This window comes from Symphodus melops, assembly GCF_947650265.1.
Source record: "Symphodus melops genome assembly, chromosome: 16".
Classification (NCBI taxonomy): Eukaryota; Metazoa; Chordata; class Actinopteri; order Labriformes; family Labridae; genus Symphodus; species Symphodus melops.
Genome location: NC_136706.1, coordinates 2,228,193 through 2,252,506, shown reverse-complemented (window position 1 = coordinate 2,252,506; position 24,314 = coordinate 2,228,193). Strand labels below are relative to the sequence as shown.

The 24,314-nt window shown below is 41.6% G+C and overlaps 1 protein-coding gene and 1 long non-coding RNA gene across 4 annotated transcripts; one reads left to right on the top strand and one right to left on the bottom strand.

The window, feature by feature from the left end:
- Window positions 1-7,019: 7,019 nt before the first annotated feature.
- Window positions 7,020-15,514, bottom strand: cnnm3 (cyclin and CBS domain divalent metal cation transport mediator 3). 3 transcript variants are annotated; one of them, XM_079363937.1, is made up of 12 exons: window positions 14,319-15,514; window positions 12,711-13,045; window positions 12,445-12,621; window positions 11,472-11,629; window positions 10,984-11,127; window positions 10,746-10,904; window positions 10,248-10,417; window positions 9,929-10,025; window positions 9,494-9,624; window positions 8,388-8,514; window positions 8,090-8,157; window positions 7,384-7,457 (listed from the first exon to the last, which is right to left on the bottom strand). In XM_079363937.1, exons 1-11 carry the CDS (start codon window positions 15,024-15,026, stop codon window positions 8,108-8,110), a joined length of 2,256 nt encoding a protein of 751 aa, XP_079220063.1. In that variant the 5' UTR covers window positions 15,027-15,514; the 3' UTR covers window positions 7,384-7,457; window positions 8,090-8,107. The 3 variants fall into 3 exon arrangements, with proteins under 3 accessions (XP_079220062.1, XP_079220063.1, XP_079220061.1); XM_079363936.1 differs by lacking the exon at window positions 8,090-8,157 and having other exon boundaries at window positions 7,020-7,457; XM_079363935.1 differs by having other exon boundaries at window positions 7,385-8,157.
- A 1,244-nt stretch (window positions 15,515-16,758) lies between these two features.
- On the top strand, window positions 16,759-19,049 carry LOC306836725. Its single transcript, XR_013780811.1, has 2 exons — window positions 16,759-18,413; window positions 18,444-19,049. It is a non-coding gene; the product is annotated as an uncharacterized lncRNA (long non-coding RNA).
- Window positions 19,050-24,314: the final 5,265 nt, after the last annotated feature.

The window sequence follows — 24,314 nt, the reverse complement described above, 5'->3', positions numbered from 1 at the left end:
AGCATGATTATCAACCCCCACTGATTTGTCTCTTCCTATAAGATGAGCTCATTTGACCTATAAACAAACTGTGCTAGTGCATGCACACTAGCACACGTATGGATGCATGCACGTACGCACGTACGCACAAAATGCAGGTGGTTAATTTTCCAGTGTGTTTGAAGATTGTTAAAAGATATGTTTATCGGTTTTTAGTGCCTGAAACTGCAAAATGATATAAAAAAAATTGCTGTGCATGTTAGTTTAGGTCCATTTGATGTTTGCATGTACATTGCATCAGAGACACAACACAGAGTGGTGCATGTGCTGTGAGGTTTCGGGGAAATCCCATGTACAGTATGACTGTACAGATAAGATGTGTACGAGGTTAAAGTCACGGGATCAACCTAAGCTAGAAAACGTGAAGCAGCGGTATGCGGCTGTAGGATTATAGATATTGTAGATATTTAGTCTTTCAAACTCAATCCGAAAGCTTTTACCACACAAAAACTATCCAAAGGCAGCGGGCTCCCCACTTCAGTCACTGATTTAACCCAATAATGATCAATATTAAAAGTAATAATGGCAAAAACAATCACTGCTGCTGCAAAAAAGGCAAGAAAGGAGAGAAATACTACGATAATACTTCTTGTTATTCCACCACTGGAAGCTCTCTCAGTCTCTCGTGTGCTCTAAAGTTTTGCCCTCAGTTGTGCCTGTAATATGACACAAACTTATGGGAAACTTTGTGCACCAGCATGAACTCTTTGCATCGGTCTGACATTTACCAACCTTTGGTTGTGGTTGGTGTATTTCCCCAGACGTAGTTTTTAATCATGTTCGCCTGATGGGGAAAAAAAAGTTGAAGGTAGTTTGGATCTCCAGACTTTAGTCACAGCAGCCAGGTGAGTTAGCTCGAGTATATTGTATGTCGCACAGAGATGAAACAGAAGTGCTAGTGCAAAACTTAACAGGAAATGAAACGTGGTGGTCAATCGTGTTGTCTGCACACACGACGCCACACAAAACAGGCTTTTAAGAGTGACAACTTTTGTGTCAAGAGAGACCAGTCTTTTCACACTTATAACTCATTTGCTTTGTCCCTATTTAGTTCATCCTATTTTTGCCTTTCACCTTGTGAAAAAGCGAAACGGGCCAAAACACACCTTATGCCATATTAGTGTATTGTCTGCATACAGTTCAAATTTCAGTTTTTCACATACCTTAGATAAGACCTTTAGGCCATCCTCACCAACAGTCCCAAGGAACCTAAGAGAGCTCAGGAGCTCCCAGAATAAGGAGAGGTTAGAATATAAAGATAGAGACAAGCAGTAATAAGATATGAAGGCTGGGAGAGAAAGAGGGAGAGAGAGATAAGAGGTCCTGGTGCCAGTTCCCCCGGTAGTCTAGGCCTATAGCAGCATAACTATGAGCTGGTCCTAAGCCAGCCCTAACTATAAGATTTATCAAAAAGAAAAGTTTTAAGTCTATTCTTAAAAGTACCTAGTGTGTCTGCCTCCCGGACCCCGACTGGTAGACGGTTCCAAAGGAGCGGTGCCTGATAACTAAAGGCTCTACCTCCCATAGTACTTTTAGAGACTATAGGCACCACGAGCAGGCCTGCATTCTGGGAACGTCATGTTCTTGTCGGATATAATGTAAATAAAATGAGTGAACCTTTGGGATACCTTTTATATATATATAATGTATATATTTTATTTCATCACACAAATACACACTTCAAATTGATTTATATAATGAAGGCAGAGATAAGTGAAACAATAATTGTCAAAGCAGAGATATTTTGATTTTACGACGTTATTATAAACACTGGATCTTACACGTGTTAAAGGAAAGGTTGGTCATGATGCTAGTTTTCAAAAACTACCAACCTTGTCTTTACATTCTTGTTTTGTTTTTTCTTGTCCTTCTTTTGTTACTTTTGTCCAACTTTGAAAGAGAATAAAGACAGCCTAAGTTTATTAACTGCTTAAAACAGACGACAGGAAAAACACCATACAGCAGATCTATCAGAACAATGGAAAATATTAATCTACAGTTTATGCAAAGTTTATGTACAAAATTAAACAAACAAGAACTACAACGATATACAATGATTATGAAGTATCACCTGAGGGTTGTCTTCATGTCAACTTTAGGTTTCATCTCACGATGAGCAGCTAAAAACCAAAGTTCACCTGAAGTTCAATCAGACCATTTGACCATTTGAAATATTTTTAAGGACAAGTTTACAAAGAAATGTGGTTTGGTTTTTTTGTTTGTTTTTCCTGTAAAGCAGGTAGCATTACCTGAAAATAACAACCACAATCAAAACGAAGAGGATCCGAGAAAACAGGAAGTATACAAAATAATCTTTTCAGGGTTGTGGACAATAAACCACAAAAAAACAAAAAAGGGAAATGAAATCGAGGCAGGAGAAGAACCATTAACTCAAGTTTAAAAATCGCCTCGCTGCAACTTTGGCCTCCAAAGTTTTGATAACAAACTTAAAACCTGATTCATTTTCTTGAGCTTTTTGCGCAGGTGCAGGTGCAGGTGCAGGTGCAGGTGCAGGTGCAGGTGCAGGTGCAGGTGCAGGCGCAGGCGCAGGTGCAGGCGCAGGCGCAGGTGCAGGCGCAGACTGATGAGAGTAATCTTGTTGTGAATCTCCAGAACACAGTGCAAGAACAAGTAGCCTACGCTGTCTGGTTAATACACGTGTCAGGTGTTAAAAGACATCCTGCACGTCACGGAGGGTCAGTTCTAAGAACACAAAAGAAAAAAGAAAAAAAAAAAGTTCTAAGAACACAGGAAGAGCTCTTGAACGGGGGGACTTTTTTGATAATCATCAGTTTTTTTTTTTTATGAAGGACAAGAGTTATTCACAATAACGTTTGTAGTATGTATGGCGTTTGTTCTATGACATTTAACGTTAGTCAACTTAGCTAGCAGAGCAGCTAGTGTGTTGTGGTCTGGTCGTTACTAATGTTGTAGTTAAAACCCGAGACCAAAACATAGCAGGTGCTCCGGGACCGAGGCAGGCCGAGAAAAGACCAAGATCACAGATATCAAAATAATCATCTTGTGTGTCACTATTCTGATTCTCAAATTAAATTCTGAATGACTCAAGAGTCTTTTTTTCTTTAAGAAAGGGACGTTTATGTTCCAATCACAGCAGACAAATAGCCCGTCAGCGGCGGTCCTGATTTTAAATCTGGAGTCCGTCCAGTAACAAACCGCAACGAGAGCGAGTAGAAATGCTAGAAAGAGGTCCCCTGTGATTTTCTGCTTGGGGCCCCAGCAGACTTTTAAATGGCCACTGGTGATTAAAAAGACGAGATGTGCAGATGGGCACAGGTGTGACTTTCATCTAAAACAAACCGGAAACCCAACTGTGTCATATAAAAAAATAAAAAAACCTGGCAAGCGAATATATAATGTTTGAACGTGTTACTAGTGACACAGCTTCTGGAGGTTAGAAACCAGCTGTCAGCAGAAGTCTTGCACTGAGCTTGCATGTGTGAACACGTGGTTGTTGTGGTCAGAGGAGCTCACTATCACTTACTACATCTGCTTTCTGCACGACCTACTTTGTTTCTGCGTTGCATGCCAATATAAAACACGGAAGTCACGGTTCAGTTTGTAAAACGTGTAATATTTACTTCTTATTCCCATTTATTTATCTGCCGTTTGTTCACACACACAGTGATGGAGACTCAGCAGGGAGAGGGAGGCGTGTGCTGACGTTACCAAGCCGCAGGAAGTAAAAAAAATAAAATAAATAAAGACCAAGCAGGCCCCCCGAAAAAAGTGAATACAGGTATTTAAAAATGAGTGATTTTGTGATGCTATTTGTTCAGCGTTTGGAATAAAAGACGAGATATGACACTTTTTTTTTTTTTTTTTTAACAGGATTGAGTTTATTTCCTAAGAAACTTGATTATTCAAAGTGTTAAATGAAATGGAGTCTCAACACACCCAAAACTGGCAGCATTCCTGAAACTAAATACAACAAAAGTGGAAAAAGTTCTAGACAACTGTAACCTGGACAGAAAGAGGGATCCAGTGACGGCCTTTAATAATCCTTATTTCTAGTAACAGTTTTGTTGCACCTGAAAACTGAGACTGATTACCTAAAAATGTTCAGTCATATATTAATACACAGCTCTTCTTATTTCTCTCAATCAGCATAGCACAAAGTTATGATTATCTTTTTATACATTCAGTCTTCAGAAACCAGAGGAATTAATTAAGTACAACAGAACAAAGTAGGAAGTAAACAAGAAAACATATTTACTCAGAATCACACAGTCAAAGATTTCTCCTGGAAAATGTTGATATTTGCGAGATGGATATGAATGAATGACTCAACGTGGAAATGTAAAGATACAGGAAGTGATGCGGCATCTGCTCCTAAACAACTCAACAGCACTTTTTCCTCATACAAGCATGAAAGTATTGCATTAAAGGAGCAATTTGTAACTCTGACACCTAGTGTTTAAAATGGGTACTGCAGTCAGAATTCAAAACATTACAGAGAGCTGTCTCCCCCCCTCCTCTCTACAGCTGATGCTCACACAGGTCAGCATGTGGTGGACACTGTAGCTTCAGTGTTTAGCCAGCTCTGCATGGGTCTGTAAACCTTTCTGTGTTCTAACCTCTCTCCATGTTTCAAACCTTCAAAGCCCCGCCTACTTTCTTTGGTCCAAACAAATCCAGAGCATTCAGGAGCAGAATCTAAAGTTAGAAGGAGGACATACTGGCTGCTGCGTTGTTGTCAGGGAAGACAGCGCTCCAACAACCCCTCCACTGATTGCTCCTTTAAAACAGAGTTGAAAAAGTCTAGAGAGTCAACCCCAAAAAAATGGCGCCGGTGGTTCCTACGTAAATTTGTCTATGGGATTTTTGCATTGGATTTTGGATCATTGCAGAAAATAAGCTCCGTGTCAAACACGCGTTTCTGATACGTTGCTGTTTTGTTCAGCGGGATAATCTTTACAGATGAACATCATTTATATGAAGTTTGAAGCGTTAATGCAGCCGAGAAGTAAAAAGCTAACGTTATGCTACAAGCTAACTACACCGCGGTCGGTTTGTAATGACGTCACGACCGTTATGCTTCATCGATCTAATCATCGGATTTGACAAGCTAGTGAAACGTTAGCTTAATAAGCTGCTTATCAACCTAATATTTGCGAGAACACTGAAAACCATGACTAGAGGCTGTAAGGAGGAATAGGGAGAGAGTTCCCGGCGTGATGACGTGTAATGTCTCCATGACAACCACTGTAGTTTCAGTTAGCTACTCGTTAGCAACCGCCGTTTAAAGTTCGCGAAAAAACTTTAAAATTCACAAGTGGGGTCTTAGCTAACGTAGTTTATCTCGTCTAAACAAAACATCAACATCTCTTCAGCTTGGGTTCATCACAGACCTTAATTGAGGCGTCTAAACACAAACCCATTCAAAATCCCCATTGACTTTAAGAGGTTAGAACCACGGCGCTAAAATGCTAACTCATTTCCTGGTTTTGGGACTCAAAACTACACCAGTCTATTTCATCTGCGTCAAATACAGGCGACACACTGTGGGTTATTAAAAAGCCACTTCTGACATTTTTAACATGTTCACAAACATGCAACAATGACTGACAGACGCTTCTTATGCATGGTAGCATATCAGCATACAACATGGGTAATGAAGTTCAGGTGGAAATTGAGTGCTTGCCATTTGACATGTAGTTTCTGATATATAATTTATCTCTCTCACCCACACACACACACACACACACATTCAGAGACAGACAGATGGGAATGTCTACAACCTGCAGACAAACATGTAACTGCAGAAGGTGCTCAGCTGAATTCAACATGCATCTTTTTAAATTAATCTGACTTCCAGTTACAGGATTTTAAAGTATGCACAAACAGATGAATGCTGTTTTCAGATTAACAGCGCCCTCTGCAGGTCAAATGATGAAGTGATTTTTCTGTGTACTTCAGAGACAAGCTTAAGGCCTTTCTTCAAACATCCAAAGATATCAGAAGAAGGACCAAAGCGTGCTTCATCTTTTTTTATCAAAAGGATTCGTTCATATTTTCGCCTTTAGGTATCTCAATTAAATATGACATAGAGCTGCAAGTTCAAACGTTAACGTTTATTTTTTAATCAACCAACTTAAGCCATTTTGTCGGTAAAAAGTGGACAAGTATTAACATTTGATTCATCATTTTGGCAGATGAACAGCTCGAACTGCAAAGAATTTCATCCTGGAGATGTGCACATGTGAGAAGCTAGCGAGGTGAATATATGGCACCGTGTGCGTCAATAAATCACAAACACATGTTGAACTGAACCGCTTGGTGGAAACAGGGCTGAAAATGATCATTTCATATCTCTGACAGGAAACCTCAGAGGGCTAAGGCTTTTAAACTTTTTGTACAAACGTGCCGATACCAAACCTTAGTTTGGGGTTTAGATATTGAATTGCTCCTTTTTCCAACACAGCACTTTAAGGAAAGCAAAACATGTGAGAAATCAGCCAGTGATTTGTGTAATTTAGACAGTATGCAGGAGTTTTCTTGCAGTCTTTAGGTCTTTAAATAAGATTACCCAACATTGAGTGGCTTGGACTTGTACTTTTTGTTGCCGTGGAAACGAAACCTGTATCGCATTGAGTTGGCCTGTACGTTCTTGGACCCTTTTTGGAAGTCGCTTGACTTTATAAACCATCCGCTTTAAAGGGGGGGGGGGGGGGGGGGGGGGGGGGTTGTCGGGATCTTGATTCAGACAGGAATGATCTGTGAGGGTATAAAAAAAAGTGGACGTACCCTCCAGCTTCTCAACTAGCTTAATGCTCTCAAATGTGCATTCATGTGATGTGCAAACCTGCTCGTGTTTTGGCCAACCTGTGGTTTTAAAAAAAAAAATTTTTAGTATCCTTAACGGACGGATGCTTCAGTACACACACACAACACACAACACACACACACTCACACACATACACACACAACGATAGCTTTGGCACCCAGACAGGCAACAATGAGGAATGGCAATGCAGTTTAATACAAAAGGCGAAACTTGGAAGAAAGGCATCGCCCCAAAATAAAGTTAAACGCATTTATATATATTATAATATATACACATAGAGTCCATAGTGTATAAAACAACATGAAATAACTGTTTGGATGAAATGCACAAAAAAGGAATGGAGGGTGAGGAGGAGCGGTGTGAGCAGGGATCTAAATAACAAACAGATAAAAATCACTCTCACTCCAGTTTTGTCCAATAAAAATAAAATCCAGCCACAGATGATTCATCAGTAAAAACTAAAAAACAAAACAAAATAAAAACAACACCTACGCTTGTGTGGAGTAAAAAAAAAAAAAAAAGGGGGGGGGGGGGGGGGGGGGGGGGCAGAGAGAACCGCACTACCCATGAGCCTCCTCTTCAGTGGAGCTCTCTGCGGCTTGGCTGCCACCTGTGGGATCCGACCAATGAGAGGAGAGCAGGGGTAAGTGAGTGAGGGGAGGTTACCACACACACACACACAGTAAAAAACACACACATGGGGTAAATGTGTCAAAGGTCAGAGTAAGGAGACGAAGAAGAGAAAACGGCCATCTTTTTGTGATCATTGGTTTCATTTAACGTGCTGAATCATCTTTTAGTAACTCTATGTCAAACTATCACTGAAGCACTTTTTCTTCTTCTGTCTCCCGCCTTGTCCCGGAGCGTCCAACATGGACGCCAGAGGACATATTCTCACCCCTCCAAAGTCATCCTAACACTCTGTGAAACGACTCCTCTGTGTTCGTGAGAGGAAAAGTGAAACGTGGCCGCAGCCTTCGGACGGAGCGGAGACGAGGAATGACAGGATGAAGGAACGGAGGTTACAAAAGCCTCACGAAGACACACACGCAGGTAAAGTCTCACACACACAGAAAGAAGAAGTGACTAAAGGGTTCACGATGTGACGGGGACAAACCGTCCTGTTAAAGGAGGGACGTTACTTCAGGGATCAGTGTGTGTTTTGGGAAACCGTCTTTTGTCCTTGGTGTGTGTGTGTTCGTCTGCCACTGTCATGCCACAGACAGGCTGCATCTCATTTACCTCATGCAAACAGAAGGACTAACAGTAGTTCTCAATGGTATCAAAGAATGAAAAGTTTACAGGGAACTCTGGACGGGCCAGAGAAGACGTGGAGGCACGCAAGGAAGGAAGAGAAAAGAGAGAGAGAGAGAATTATTTCAGTGCAGCTGAAGGCAAACAAGGAAAAGTACATTCATTAAAAAAAAAAAAAAAAATAGAGTTTTTTAGTTCAGGTTATCATCAGTGAGAAAAGTTAGTCTGGAGATCCGACAGGCGGAAGACCCTGGAGGTCAGAGGTCGGCGTTTTGAGCAAAGCTACCTTGTGTTGTGTTTCTGTCGTTAAGCAGCTTGGTCTGACTGTTGGGCAGGATCTTAATCTCAGGAGGATCTGGACTCTGGCCGACCCGCGACGCCATGAGGGCGTTCAAATACTGAAGACGAGTCACCTGCAACACACAATCACAATCAGCTTGACTGGCCAGGTATGCTGACACACACACACACACACACACACATACACACTCACACGAGGAACGGAGACACACTGAGGACATGAAGAAAAAAAAAAAAGTAAAGGTAGCGTTTGATTCCTGAAGGCTCCTGCAGGTTTGTTGCGTTTCTTTGTTGGCAAATCTAAGCGAGTGTGTGTGTGTGTGTGTGTGTGTGTGTGTGTGTGTGTGTGTGTGTGTTTGATTTCTAGTCAAAAACATCCCACCACACCTCACGCCACATCTACCTCATAAACATCTTATTCCAAGATGTAAAAAGCTAAAACATGAAGAGGAGTTTATTTATTTTCGCACATTTCAACAACAAGACGATTCAAAGTGCAGAAAGCATCACGACACATTAAAACTAAAATCACTAAAATTATTCAAACTTAAAATATGTTCAAGTAAAAATAATTTAAATAAAATTAATTGAAGGAAGAATATAAAAAGAGCTGGGATCACAGGCTCATTTTGTTATCAGTGAAAACTGCCCAGGGGATGATTTCATTATAATGCTATTATAATACTAATGTAATTAGATGCAGGCTGATTTGACTGACAGGTTGTGTTGCAGCTGTTTAGCAGAGGGCTTAAGGCCCGCCCCTTTTTGTCTGTTACTGGATTTTATCGAAAGTTAAGCAGAGACGGCAGTTTTTTAAAAAAAAGGGCGACCGCCATTGTTAGGCTTCATAACACCTCTTCAGATGGGTGACGTGATGTCCACGTGTCATACGGGCGTCGGGTCAGAAACTTAGAAGAACCTGAGCTGGTCTGTAAAAACAACTACCAAAACTAAAATAGACAATCAGGATATTTTTTACAACAGAAGAAGTGTTGAAGCTGGGTGAGGGGCAGCAGCTGACATCACACGGTCTGTGTCAGCCTTTGTGGTAACAGCTGTCACACACACACACACACACATATAAACACACACCCGTATGAGCTGCAGGTCGGTGAGCGCTCGGACGGTGTAGTCGGGACAATAGCTGGACGGGCTCGTAGCTTCTGCCGACTCAAAGGGATCCCTGGGAGAGTGACGCTGAGTCGACACCGGAGACTGATGCACTGTTAACACACACACACACACACACACACACGGTCAGAACAATGGATGCACTACTGCAAAATCAGCCGTGCTCCTATTTGTGAGAAATGCAGGTTATGTAAACAAGTTGTCTTCTTTTGAATGTTAAACCTGATTTATAAAGTGTTAAAGCTGACGGTTAAATCCAACATAGACTTTATATCTTCACTTTCAGAAACATTGCACTCAGAACAACTGATGTCGACTTCAATCTTAAATCAGGGAGATGAACGTCACATGAATGAGTCCTGTTCTTGCACGTCTTCCTGCAGTTCCCGTTCTCACCTGAAGATGGCAGCGTCAGAGCCGACACGCCGTAATACGTAAACGCCCCGTTCTCAAACTTCAGCCCCTCTTTGCCGATCTCCACCTCCACACGGCCCTGATGGGAAAAAAAAACCTTTTCATGTCAGTCCAAATAAAGAAACATTAACTTTACACTTTCTTATTAACTTTGATCCGTTAGCTATTTAACTCCTCGTGCTGCAGCTCTTTGAGACTATATATATATATATATATATATATATATATAAATAATAACAGTCCAAAGAGCCATGACATTTTCCTGGTGTGTTTTCCACTCAAACGTTTCAGGATCACAAACCTGCAGCAGCAGGATGAAATAATCCACCGGGTGGTTTCTCGTGTACAAGTAGTGACCCGTGCTCAGACGGTTGTTGGGGTCAAAGTGGACTTCCTGGTTGACACTGGGGTGACGGAGGAGGTGGAACAGGACCTTCTCTGAGACTCGACCGGGGCTGAAGTGCTCCACCTCTGCAGACAGAGAGAGAGAGAGAGAGAGAGAGAGCGAGAGAGAGAGCGAGAGCGAGAGAGAGACACGGGGAGGGCGGGATCAGGACCAAACGTGTGCACATCAAACAGCTGCCATGTTTGTTTATGTCCAACTACAGAGCAGGGTACTAAAACTTACAGACTTTTAAGACACACACACACACACACACACTGACCATCAAATCTCAACATATAACAGTGTGCATAATGATTACACGCCAGGCGTTACACTGTGACTAACTTCATGCTTCATGGTTGATTATACACTCTGTCTGTCTGTCTGCACGCACACGCACACACACACACACACCTCTGGACAGGAAGCGGTGTGTAGCCAGCAGGAGTTGTGGTGACGTTTGGATCTTGGGTTCTCCCTCGGGAGGCTTGAAGAGAGAGAACTCCTCGTGGGCGCTGCGGGGCTCCAGAGGGATCTCCAGCGCAGCGAGCGGACGCTTCACCTTTCTGTCCACTGCGGGAGGAAGTTCGTTTATTCTAATAAGAAATACAAGACGAGAAATCGAAACAAAGAGACTTCTACTGAGACTCACAGTATCCGTCGGATTCATCCAGGATCTCTGATTTGATGATCTCCTCGATGACGTCCTCTAAGGTGACCAATCCCAGCACCTCGTAGAACGGGTCGCCCTCACCCTCGTTGTTCACCTTCTGGACGATCGCCATGTGAGAGTTTCCTGATAGACGGACGACAGAAAGCCTTTATCGTCTCCGACACGTGTACAACAGAATGAAGAGACGCTGCCACGAAAATAAAAACAAAAAGACCCCCAAAAATCCCTTCGATAAAAACAAAAACATTTAGTTTTAAAGCGATTCATACTTTCTAAGGATTTCAATATTTATCATTTGTGAATAAATGACCAAGAACAAAGGCAAAACTTCAAACTCAGTGTCAGTGTCAAAGTAATCCAGCTCTAGTTGTTGGTACATTTACAGGTGAAGCAGACGGAGACTGCAGCCCACACAGATTCAACAACACTGTTGGGATATTAAAGCGTGCTGGTTGTTCTGGCGTCACCTTTCTTGAACTCCTCCAGCATGGCGTCCAGCTTGGTGTCGTTGAACACATAGTGCAGCGGGTGGTTGTAGAACTTGGTGATTGTCGTCATGGGGGTGCAGTCGTCCGGGTCCACCAGAGCCAAGTCCTTCACGTACAGGATTTCCACGATGTTTGACCTGGAAGATTAAACACACGCAGGGTGATGATCCAAGAGGAACAAGGACAGGTTCAACCAATCACATCGACCTGAAACAAACGATGAACAGCTATAAAAAGTCAGTGAAGCTACAAAGAAGGCTGAAAACAAGAATGAAAGACGTTTTGATGAGTCGGGTTTACAAAAGAAAAACATTAAACATCCGACTAACGCCGTCCCTGTCATGTCTCGCTTTCAATCTGAATGTCGTGGTCGTGTAATGGGGGGGGGGACGAAGTGATCCGCCCTCTGTGTCTTCATCAATGGTAGTAACAGAGGTGTTAGACAATAAAAGGCCCTGTCTCACACACACACACACACACACACACACACACACAGGCGATCGTCGGTCCGAGCTGGACCGCTTTTCATCACACATTATTCTCGATTAGAAGTTCCAATATTACGAGTGGTGAGCGAGAGCTGTGAGAAAAATGGACTTTAGTATCATCATAATTTAGTATCAGCATTTTTATTTATCCGCATTCTTCCTCGTCCTTTTTGGACTGATGATGACAGAACAGCGCCGCCTGTTTGCACATCCTGCGTGCTCTCGTGAGGCGACGCCACAGGCGGCCTTTGTTGCCACTAGTCTGCCTGGTGTGTCAGAACCTTTAATGCCGTGGAGCCAGCAGGGGAGCACAGCACTATGTGTGTCTGACTCTGTGTGTGTGTGTGTGTGTGTGTGTGTGTGTGTGTGTATCTCCCGCTCTGTCGTGCAGTCTGAAAACAGCTGCAGTCTAAATCAGACCCATTCGAGGTGTTCTGAGATACCGTGAAGGTTTCACTTCTCACCTCTCCTCTTCGTAAATGGGCACACGCGTGTATCCGCACTGCATGATCTCAGACATGGTGGAGAAGTCGAGCACAGCCGAGCTGGGCAGCATGAAGCAATCCTTCAGAGGGGTCAGGATGTCCTCCACCGTCTTGCTGCGCAGCATCCCGCGGCTGAACTCCTCCTTCACGAACTCACTGCAGACAAAAACAAACGTGAACAACAAGCAGACACGTGATGAGACCGCATCTGAAAACGATCAGAAGAGTCGGTGTGTCTTTATCACCTGTAAGGGTCGTTGACACTCGTGCGGATCATCTCCATCGCCCTCTCTCTGATCCCACAGGTGCTGATGTCCCTCCTCAGCCCCAGGTCCAGGATCAGCCCCAGAGGGCAGGACAGAGGACAGGTGAGCACCATGCAAACCTGGGCCAGCCAGGTCAGCCCCGGGGCCATCTGGAAGCCGTACCCGGAGCAGAGAATGTGGGGGGCCAGCTCGGCCAGGATGAAAATGAGGAAGCCACTGACGAAGACCGCGGAGGCGATGGAGCCCAGAGCCCGGTACAGAAGGACCCCGAGGACCGAGTGTCCCACGGCACACAGGAACAACAGGGAGCAAGTCTGAGAAGAAAAAAAAAACATGTTCACATCAAAATACTGGAAGTTAATTTGTATTTCAAGCCTTTTAATAATTTACAGGAAAACAGGACTATCACAATACCTGCATTTTAAACTTAAGATGTCATTGTACAAGAACAAGGAAATACTGTTAGACCAATCCTGTACAGGCGATCAAATATATACAACATACTGTAACCAAATGCACTTTTTATTTTTTTATTTAACCTTTATTTATCCAGTAAAAGTCCCAAAACCTCTTTTTCAAGTCGAGTCCTGCAGGGAGTCATATTTTACTTATAAATAAAATATGAATGTGGAAAAATAATGCAGTTTAAATCGACAGTTTAATATATAATAAAGTGACATGTGCTGAATCAATATGTTGCACTTAGTTGTGGGTCTCTGAGTTGGGGGGGCTTCAGTGTTTGCAGAGAGTCAGGAGAACGAATCTTTTCTCTACAGGAGGCAACTTTGGATTAAAAAAAAAAAAAAAGTTTCAATACTTTTAAATACTGGCACTCACAAAAAAAACAAAAAACAAAGACTGTTTCGTTCTCAAACAACTTTCAACTCCACCCAGACCTGAACACACAGACATGATGCACATCGTTTCGGTTTCAATGTGACCTTTATGCTTTCTCAGGGTGTCAACATTAATGATGTCATTTATGAATAAATGTCCTTTAATACAGGCAGAGGCGCTGCTTGGGGTGCCAGGCCAGTAAAGCCCCCCCCCCCCCCAAAAGACTGACAAACATCAAACTGCAGCACTAGTTCAATATGTGAGAATGATGCAATGACAGCAGGTAAACTACATTCGACAGCACTCGCTCCTGTCGCCCTGCAGAGCAGCGAGAAGAGAAAGAGGAAGAGCGTCGAAGCACAGACTCTGCTGTCGCCTCTTAAACACTTTCAATTTCATTTTGTCTTTATTCACCAGACAATTAAAACAAATTCAAGACAACACAAAAAAAAAGACAAACACACAGATTATATGACAAGTGGAATATTTGTCAGCAGTGATAAATCTGAGGGCGGAAAAGTTCCTATAAATGACATCTATAGTGCAGAACAGACAGGAATGATGCTTACAATTATTGCTTGCAATACAAAGAAGACAGCTGAAACTTCAAACTGCAGAACTGGCTTTGAGGTGTACTTCAGTGTCTAAGTGACGGTGCACAGATGGGATCAATGCAAATATAGACTGATAATTGCTTATTCAGCATTCCTAAACTAAAGTCCTACTTAAAGTCCTTTTTGACAAACTCACCAGGAAGTTCCCCCTCCTCCTGATTGGCTCCAGACGCTTGGCTGCCCGTTTCTCCTCCTCGGACCCGCAGCTGTGCAGGACGTACAGCTCCACGGGGTCCAGCCACAGCAGGCTCAGGTTCACGGTTCTCAGCAGCCCACATAACAGCAGCAGCAGAACAATCAGGACTGCCAGACCCCACGGCGGGATGTGGTCTGCGTGGAGACCCTTGTCGGTGTTTACGCGCAGCCTGTCCGGGCCCGTAGAAGCCCATCGCCCTCCGCTCAGCACGCACAGGTGGTGGTAGGTCTGCACGCCGCCAGCTGCCCCCGCAGGGATGCGCCTCCGCTGGACCTGCACCGTTATCAGCCCGCTGAACTCTTCATCAGGGAGGAACTTCCCCGTCACCTGGAAAGCGGACTCGTGCCGGTTGGAGTCCTTCTCGCACGGGTCGGGCGCATCCCCGACCGCCCCGGCCGCTCCGCCAGCTGCCCCTGCGAACGCCACCCACGGCCAGCTTTCATTCAGATCAGTCCCGTAGAGACGGAGCTTGAACGTGGCACCTTCCGGCGCAGAGATGATCCGATCCTTCATGCACACCAGACCGGCCGGGTCTTCCAGTCTGAGCCCCAGAACCAGCGGAGCTTCCTGGCTGCAGACGCCGCACCTGATCCCGCAGAACAACAATATCATCAACAGGAACCGTAGACCTGCCAAGCTGGCCACCATATTGGAATTGGTCAGCTTGGCTCTGCGCGCGGGTCATGTGACTTCAGACCCCGCAGCGGCCCCGCCCACCAAGGCCGAGACAGCCAATCAAAAACGCACACTGCAACTGGGCTACGTGGCCGCCATTTTGGTTCAACACACACAAGAGGAGCTCTGTGGAAAAAAAGGCAGTGAGCTCACAGCCAGTAAAATCAGAGAAAACAAGGAGTGCACACCCATCTTTGTTAGACTTCATGAAAACAAGTCATTCATCACTCTGAGCCTCACTTGGTGCCACACTGACAATTCACAATGTAAGAAGGAAGAAACTGTCTCACTTTGACTCATATATGTTCCTTCTTTAATATCCTCTTCTTACTGAAAATGTCGTCTTCATATCAGTGGCGATATGAGACTCTAGAGTCTGTGGGGGGCCCTTCCACTATACTGGCCTGGGGCCCCAAGCAGTTTCCTGCCTTACCTGTTGACTAGCAGTGCCTCTGCTTCACAGCGCCATTGCTTTTTAAAAAAAAAAAATTTATTATTTATTTATTGTCTTATTTAGAACATGTGAAGGAGTATGAAAAAAATAAATAAAAATAATATATATATTAAGAATAGTAACAAAATAAGAATAACTTTTTTTCTGTAATGAAATAAACCAAAACAACCAATAAAATATTTAAACAGTTTAACTTGTCGGAAAAGGTAGTAGTAAGAAGTTACTTGTCCAATCTCAATATTCATCACATATTACTGCCATTTTAACTTATTGAAGAAACTACTTTTTATAAAACAGTGCACACTTGGTGGAGTAGCTCAGCTCGACAGGCCGGCTGGTTGGTATTTTAGCGAGTAAGAGTAGATTAACTCATTGTGTCTCGCTGGAACACGCTAACACCACTGAGTCATTCATGGTTTGACAAGTTTTTTATGCATGATTTTTTTTTTGCATTGTATAACTGGGTTGTATTTTATCGAGGTTTGGTCTGTTGGTCGGTGTCTCATCCGTGGGTTGCTTTGTTGTGGTCTTTTGTTGTTGGGTGTCTTTGCGGTTTTGTTATGTAGGCCTATTCTTCTGCATGTGTCAAAGCACTTTGTATACCCTTGTTTTTAAAAGTGCATCCATAACTATTCATGCTGTATTCCTTCTGACACAATATTTGGTCAGATATTTGAGAGAATAGTTGACTTGTAAGCAAACTCACTGGGAACATGCAAACATCTTTAGTCTACAATTGCCTGTATTTATGTTAAATGGCTCAACTACAATTTCTCTCTCCACTTTGGACAGAACTTACCAGTTTCACCAAAGTTGTAATTGCATATTTAAAATTGAATTGTTGTAATGTTTTAGATTGGGCTAACGGATTATTTTTTTTGTGTGGGCACAATTTTACAATAAAAAAATAGACAAAAAACTTTCGGAAACATTATTCAAAATTAGAAATATAACAATACACCAAACTTGTCTTGGGTATCAATGAAAATAACAATTGACAAAACAAATCACAACAATGTGTGTTTCCTTCTGTAGATTTGGATGGAAACTTAGGGAGAGTTATGTTTTCTTGACAGGAAGAAATTCAAGCGAGTACATATTGTTTTTAAAGAAAAATGGGAAAATATATATTTTGTTGCTTCCCTTGTCTTATAAATGTAATAGTAATATACTAGGGCAGTCAGTGTGTGGGAAGCGTGGGATTATAATGACAGTCATATAATAACCATCTTCCTTTTTGATAAGTCAATATGAGGATCCACCCACACGTCCTGCAAACATTTCAAAACGTGAGACGGCAGAACAAGAAAACTCGACAGAAAACCTTGAATCAAACAGAGACATGTTTTCTGTAGAGAAATATATCTCGGGTTTATTAACCTCTTGGATTTCTTCAAATGCCTTACATAGTTATAAAACAGTATGTACACAATGCTTCACGTTACACAACCCATGTCTGGAAGTGCTCCTTCATCCTTCTGATTATAAATGAAAAAGAAAATGTATAACCGACAACCCCAAACAGGCATTTTCACCTTCTGCACATTCTCTGGGGGAATATAAAAGGAGAGCAGATTTTTTTAATTCAAGACACACTGTCCTAGACTTGAAGAAGTTTGGATTGTGTAACTATGCATATTCTAGTTTCCAGGTCTTTAAATGATCTGCAACTCTAAAAGAAAAACAACATCGCCCGATCGCTGTGTGCAAATTTACCTGAAAATAAAGATACAAAAACATGTTTTCAGGAATTATATTTTACTCTCCTTGTCTTTATTTCTGCACATGCACGAAACCCTCAAATGATCCACTGGTGAATGATACACAGTGTGGAAAAGTCACTGGCCTGAGAACGCTGCAGCAAAAAATGTTTAACCGCCTTGTTGGTCTAATCATCACACTGCTGCAAGGCTGAAAAACAACACCCCAGGAGTTGCTGATAAGCCCGGCTCCCCCGCTCCTGTCCCATGATGGAAAAGGTCGGAACAATAAAAAGGGCTTATGGCGGTCAGCGCTGCAGGAATTTCAATAGTGTTTTTTTGGGGGGGTTTTTTGAGCAGTGGGAGAGACGTTGAGATAATATCATGGTGAGAAATTAATGAGAAGAAATGTGTCAAAGTGAGGAAGATGTTTGGGAGTCGAAAAGACAGGAAATGGAGATGATAGGAAAGAGAACTAAAGCTTTTGTTTATCATGTCTGGTGGTGAAAAAAAAACGTTTTAGAAGACAGTAAATTATTATTTGAGGTCAACTCTGTGCAATGTTTATTGCTATTTAATGCCTTCTGAGCAAAACAATGGAAATATAACTTGCTTACACTTAATATAAAAGGTACACATGATCATCATTGGCAAGTTGCTTATTTGCATGTATAATGGTGGCATAATGGTTCTTTTCAAGCCCGCTATAAAGCACTTAGTCATGAAATATTCTGCAAGACTGTATTCTATACTTCTTGACCGTCACCTTCACTTAAAGTCCTTATTGCTTATCACAGAGTAAAGAAGTTGTTGAGCATGATTTTTCTCAGCTTGTGCCTCATATATTAAAGTGCAGAAGGGCCCCAAATCTGCTTTCTTTGTAATGGCCAGTAGGGGGCGACTCCACTGGTCTGTATATAAGTCTACGACCAGCCGAGCTAACTTCCAGCTTGATTTTATAAGCTCAATCAATATTATCTTTAATATTTTATGTTTTTAATCAGTATTTTCAAGTCTTCATCAATACGTCTTGACGTTTTATTTTTTTAAATTATGACCCCTTTAACAGCCAAACTGAGCGTAAAGCAGAGTACGGTACCTGAAAACTTGGCAACACATGATTGTGAATTCACTACAATGGCAGCTTGTTAACCAGCACCGAAACCAGGTGTCAGTCTTTGGTGTTTAAAAGAGGCTGACGCCAAAGTGCAAAAAAAAGCTGCAGTCCTTTTCAAGTTGGCTGTATAGATTAAAACGTTTTTACAGCAGAAATAAACATGTTCATAGACTTTAACAACCCATTTCTCTATAACGACTGTCAGGTGGGTGTATTGTAAGGTGGCTAAAGACCTGCCTGAAATTCAACCCATTCTCCATTTCTAGATCCATTGAAAGTAAACTAGAGGCAGTACTTCCAAAATGGCGACAGCTATTGTCCTGCTTCAAACGGCCTCTTCAGGAACCAATCAGTGATGTCATTGAAATGACATGATTGTCAACGATCAAACCGATGCACTGCTGACGCACCGTGTTGTGCACAAAGTAAATTATGGTTTAGAAAAACAAAATAGCAATAGCTTAAAATACCAAACTTGAAAGTTGAAATTGAAGCCGTCACCCACTTATTAAAAACAGTCAATGATGGGAGGCTAACAATACAGAGCGAATCATGCTAAATTAAAAAATAAAAATGGTCCTTTTACAATCAATAAGCAGCAATAAAAGAGGTAGAATATGGCATTAATAAGTGCTTTATAATGACCTATATATGAACAATTATACTACTTATATATGTAACTATAGGCAACTATTAATGAGCAGTATGTACCTTTACATGAAGCGTTACTGGAACTTTAAATAACATTTCATCTTTTGTTATAAATAGATCTATTTTTAACAATTCTTTCAGCATGTCATCTCTTCATTTACAGAGTATTTACAGTAAAATATAACACAAACAGCAATCAGGGAACTGAACACAGTGTTTCTGGGTAGATTGACCCAATAAAAGCTGCGTCTCACAGCTGGAAGCCCGTTTTCACAGAACCACACACCCTCGGGTGCACGCCTTTAACAAAACCAAAACAAAATCAACAGCAACAATCCATACAATGTTTACAATAAATACAACATGAATATTTCGAACATTTGTTTTCACATTTCCTTCAGTACACAGACTGGTAGTCACACAGCCAACCAGTGGCTTCACTTGAAACCAGTAAAAGACCAATTGCTACATCAGACCTAAATGAACCAGCAGGCAGGTCTAAGTTTTCTTCCACTCGAGTGTAAGGCTACGTCCACGTCATAAATATTTGCGTTTAATAGCAACATTTTCCCTTTGTTGTAGTCCTGCTGAATAAAATGTGGTTTACAGGGATTTTCACCAAGGCCGGATTCAACAAGTCCGGGGGTCCTGGGGTTAAATAAGCCGCTGGGCTCCCGTACGGCCCCCACATCGCCACTCTGTGCACTGTGCATGTTTGAATTATACACAGCCCCAGGTTTGCTTAGTGGTTATTTGGTAAAAAGCAAAAACAAATAAAAATAACATGCAACATGTAAGCACAAAAAACTAAATAAAACATACTCACAAAAACTCTTTAAAAACAGAAGCTGAGTCACAAGCTCTGCGCTTCAAAATATGACAATACAAGTCCCCCTCTGGTGTTGGTGTTGCACATGATCAAATAATCAATAATCTGCAGGAATCAGTTTGTTTAACAACCACTGGAGCATCCTCTTCCATTCACTTCTGTCCCGCAAATGATCAGGACACCCCTCTTGATTTGCTGATCATTTGGGCTTAACTCCGACTTTTGACCAAAAACAGAACTGTTGAGTTACAGACTGAAACCTAATTGGCACTTTTAAGAAAAGTGTCTACTCTACTGAAATTGTGACGTAAAATTAATTTCTTCTTATGTTAGAATGACCACAAATGTGGTGCTAATCCTGTAATTATGTGTTAGCATCAAGCTAACGAACTACACCCTGGTCCGTCCGTGTTACGTTAAAAGCACGTTACGGTACTTAGAAAAGTAGCCTAATAAAGAATCCAACTTTGAAAAAGTACTTCTGTCTCTTGGATGAAATAGTCTGGGTTTTTTAGCTCTAAACCACAAACTTAAAGGGGTTTCGCGCATTTCATAATATGCCACCCAACTGCAACCAGCACGCCGAACCAAAAAGCTAGGAGGGTAACAAGACTTTCACATTTGGAAGCGTTTTGCCACAGCTTCAGGATTCCCTTCAGGTAAGAAAATAAACATCCTTTATACCCCTAGCAGTTAATTTAGGGATTTAAAAAGTGCATATCCCTCAGTCATCTTTCATTAAATAAATATTTTTTTACAACACACCAGCTTTGAACCATTGGGTTTTTAGGTGATCAGAGTAGGCGGCTTATTTGCTGTTATGTTAATCCAGTTTCTCCATTTGGAAATCAACCCCATCCCCCCTAAAAAAAGAGAAAAGTACTCCCTTTTCTTTAGATCTAACTAAAAAGTCTTAGATATCTCACAGGTTTTCAAATCAGTGCTAGCTTATACAACAGTTGCTCTTTTTTGTACCTTTTACGTAAATCACTATATCATCAGCAAAATAGTTCATCTTTACAGTCTGATTGTTTCAGTGTCGCTGCATACACAGGACAACAAAAATAGGTAGATTACACGCTAGCAGCTTAAACGTGAGCTCACACACGGAGAGAGAAGTCAGCTGCTACAGTCTTCTTCAGTCTAATCTCTTTATCTCTGCTTCTCAGTCCTCTGGAAATCAACCAAACGTCCTACAAGTCCCCATGTGAAAAGATTCAGCATAATTTACACACGATAAAATTGACTTTACAATGTATTAAGTGTATATGAGAAACCCCTGTTTTGCTAACATGAATCTGTAAAGACCGCTACCCAGTCACAGGGAAATACAGGAGGTTTTTCACGCCACATTCAGCTGTGGGGTAAGACAGGGTTAACACCACCAGAGCGTGGACATGCAGAATGTTTGAAGTCCATTAAAGTTATTGTGCTGTGAGTGCTTTCAGTATTCAAGTGTCAATCCTTAACCCTGCGCTTACTGAGAGTTCAAAGGTTAACAAATACATGTGTGATGCACAAGTTAAAGAAAAAGCTCAACATGTGTGGGGAAATACGCTCGCTTGTTTTCTTGCAGAGTCAGAAAATCTGTCAAGTGAATATGAAGACACGAGGATCAGAGCCTGGCAACCCCACAGCAATTCGGAAAGGGTAAAATGTAGACAACAAAGCCTGTGAACGCTTTGGATCAAGAAATACGACAATGAGCTTGGTAGCTCGCTCAAACATACTATTCATATACTTTCTAGCTCAGCATTTGTACCTCGCTGAGCACAGTTTGTCTTAAGCTGATGAGCATCCAAAAATGTTCTTTCTTGCAGAGTAACATATCAGTCCACATTCCAAAGCTAAAAACAACAAAAAAAAACATGTGAGGAATGATTTTTTTTGTAATGTCGTAACAGGTCAAATCTATGCAAAACTACTGCATACATTCCCAAACTTACAGCGGAGGAAGTTTGGTTTTAAAAGTCAAGACACTGAAATTCTCAATCCCTTATCCATCCATTAACATTCAATCTTTATGCAATTGAGTTTAAATCCTGGCAGCATGTTACGGTTGTGGTTGTTGGTTGATGAAGGTATTGGCGGCTGTTCTATTTCTGTACATTTTTTTTGGGGGGGGTTCTTGCAGAGTTAAATGAGAAGAGCATTATCACCCCTGTATCTGTGGGCTACAGCCAGCAGCTAATCAAGTTAGCTTCGCACAAAAACTGGAAACTGTGAGTTTAGCTTGGCTAAAAAATTAGGCGTTTTCGGGCCGCAGGAACTATTTTCATCATTCTAGGGACCGTTTGAACCCTCCTTCTTTTTTATTCATCCCGCACCGCAAGAGCTATATGAACTATTTTAGTTTCTACAACCTCGTAAAGAGGAACCTTTTTAGCTCCTGCTCTGTAAGCTAACTGCAATGTAAGCTCTTAGAAAAAACGCAAACGAGTGGCCCTCTGAAAATGTTGAACTATACCTGGAAAACAGATGCTGTGTTGAGATTAACTAAAAGCTAGCAATTTTATGCTAGCTGTTAGTTAATTAGTTTAGTTAGTAATTAGCTTTAACCAGTCACTGAAAACCAAGCTACAACCCTGTTAAAAACCAAAACAGTCCAGAGCCTCTGACAATAAGAGATTGGTCAAGTGTTTGCTACAAGTTAGTTCACAAGTTCACTCTCTTCTATAAGATAATTGTGCATCAAATGTGTAGAAAATGCCCTCATTACAGTTAACTTTGCTGTGAACATACATGCTACTGAAACTGTACAAGTCCCAAACTAATCGTCTTTCTGAATTATTTGGTAAAAATGTCAAAACCCTTCGACACACAGTAACTCAAAAGAAGCTCCGCTGTAGTCCCAACGATGAGTTGTTGACATTAATCCACAGTGTGTCTCGACAACGTGAAGCTTTCAGGAGCTGGCGTCGCACCGAGCTCTGTTCACAGTGAGAAATATTTAGTTAAAAGTCATGAAAAATAAACAGTCTGTGCAGTAAAAGTCACATGAAATATACAGCTTGTCAACTCAAGCTACAGTTTTTCTCAAGAAACCAATAAAGCAAAAAATAAATAAAATCTTTAAAATACAAAAACAAAGAACGTCATATATTCTGTGTATAAATTAAATAGTGTTAAATAAATAGATTTACTCTTGAAAATTAAATTATTTATACATATTGCCTTGTATTGCCTTTTTCAAGAGGTAGGCCACGAGAATAACCCACCTTCACAGCAGCAGACATTGACTTAAAGGACCATTACGCTGGTTCTGCAAGTTTGAGCCTTTTAGCTAGAAACAAGATGTATTGTTTTTCATATTGCCGAATAGTTCCAGTTTCATGCAAAAATAGAGTTAAATATTTCCAGTTACTAAAGAATAAAAAGTGCTTAAAGCTACGATTATCGAATTATTGACGTGTGGAATTTGTGTCTTTAATCTTAACATTTTTATTTTAACCTTGTGTTTTTTAAAACTGTATCTCTTTAATACAAAAGACCTAAATCTGGTGGTAGCAAATCGGGCTCTGACTGGGCAGCTAGTTTTGTCTTGGCAGGAGTCTGGCAAATCAGAGCCCTGTTTGTTAATTAACTATTTTTGTTTTAAAGGAGCAATATGTAATTCTGACACCTAGTGTTTAAAATGGGTACTACAGTCTAAATTCAAAACACTGACAAGGGCCGTCTCCCCCTGCCGCTTTGTGTCTTTGTGCACGTAGGTTGCCATGTGGTGGACACTGTAGCTTCAGTGTTTAGCCAGCTCTGCATGGGTCTGTAAAGCTTTCTGCATTCTAACCTCTCCATTTTTCAAAAGCATCTCCAACATTGATCCTAGTTTGAGCAGCTTTCTGCTGGTGGAGCTTATTAGAAACATGCAGAGGCTTTTTAGCTCAGGTACAATCACTTCTACCTGAACACCTGTTGGTTTGACCTGATAACTGCTCTCATATCTGGCAAACCGAGGGGCGTCCAAAACGGCTATGTGCCTTAAAAGCGCCTACCTTCTCTGGTCCAAACAAATCCAGACCATTCAGGACCAGAAGCTAAAGTTAGAAGGAGGACATACTGGCTGCTGTATTGTTGTCAGAGAAGCCAGAACTTCAACACAGCATGTTTCCTTCATGTCTGGTCAGAGAGAGTAAGGTAATTTTATGATTTCATTCAGAAAACTTACATATTGCTCCTTAAGGATAATGCTCTAAGATATAAAAAATGATAAATAAACGAAGGACTTTTAAGTAAGACCAATCCAAAGAAAATACATTTTCTAAAGATTTGCAAGATTACAGGATTTGTATTAAAAGTGGCAAAATCGGGCAAAATCAGCGTTATGGTTGTTCAACTTTCACCTCAGATCACAAAATCCTTAAAGTACAGTGAATCTGGTCTGTTTGCTGGAAGTGAAATAGACCCACCAGCAGCTCAGAACACAGAGAAATCCATTCCCACGTGTCTGTCCCTCGACTATAAAAGCCACCCCAAATCCCACACAATCATACAAACTGCTGTTCTATAACGA

Bases quoted from the DNA above. Each gene is read 5' to 3' on its own strand.
- cnnm3 (XM_079363936.1), bottom strand. From the start codon at position 15,026: ATGGTGGCCAGCTTGGCAGGTCTACGGTTCCTGTTGATGATATTGTTG. The intron at 13,046-14,318 runs GTGAGTTTGTCA...TTTTCTTCTCAG, and splicing joins GGAGGAGGGGGAACTTCCTG to ACTTGCTCCCTGTTGTTCCT. The intron at 11,630-12,444 runs GTGAGAAGTGAA...TTAATCTTCCAG, and splicing joins CCCATTTACGAAGAGGAGAG to GTCAAACATCGTGGAAATCC.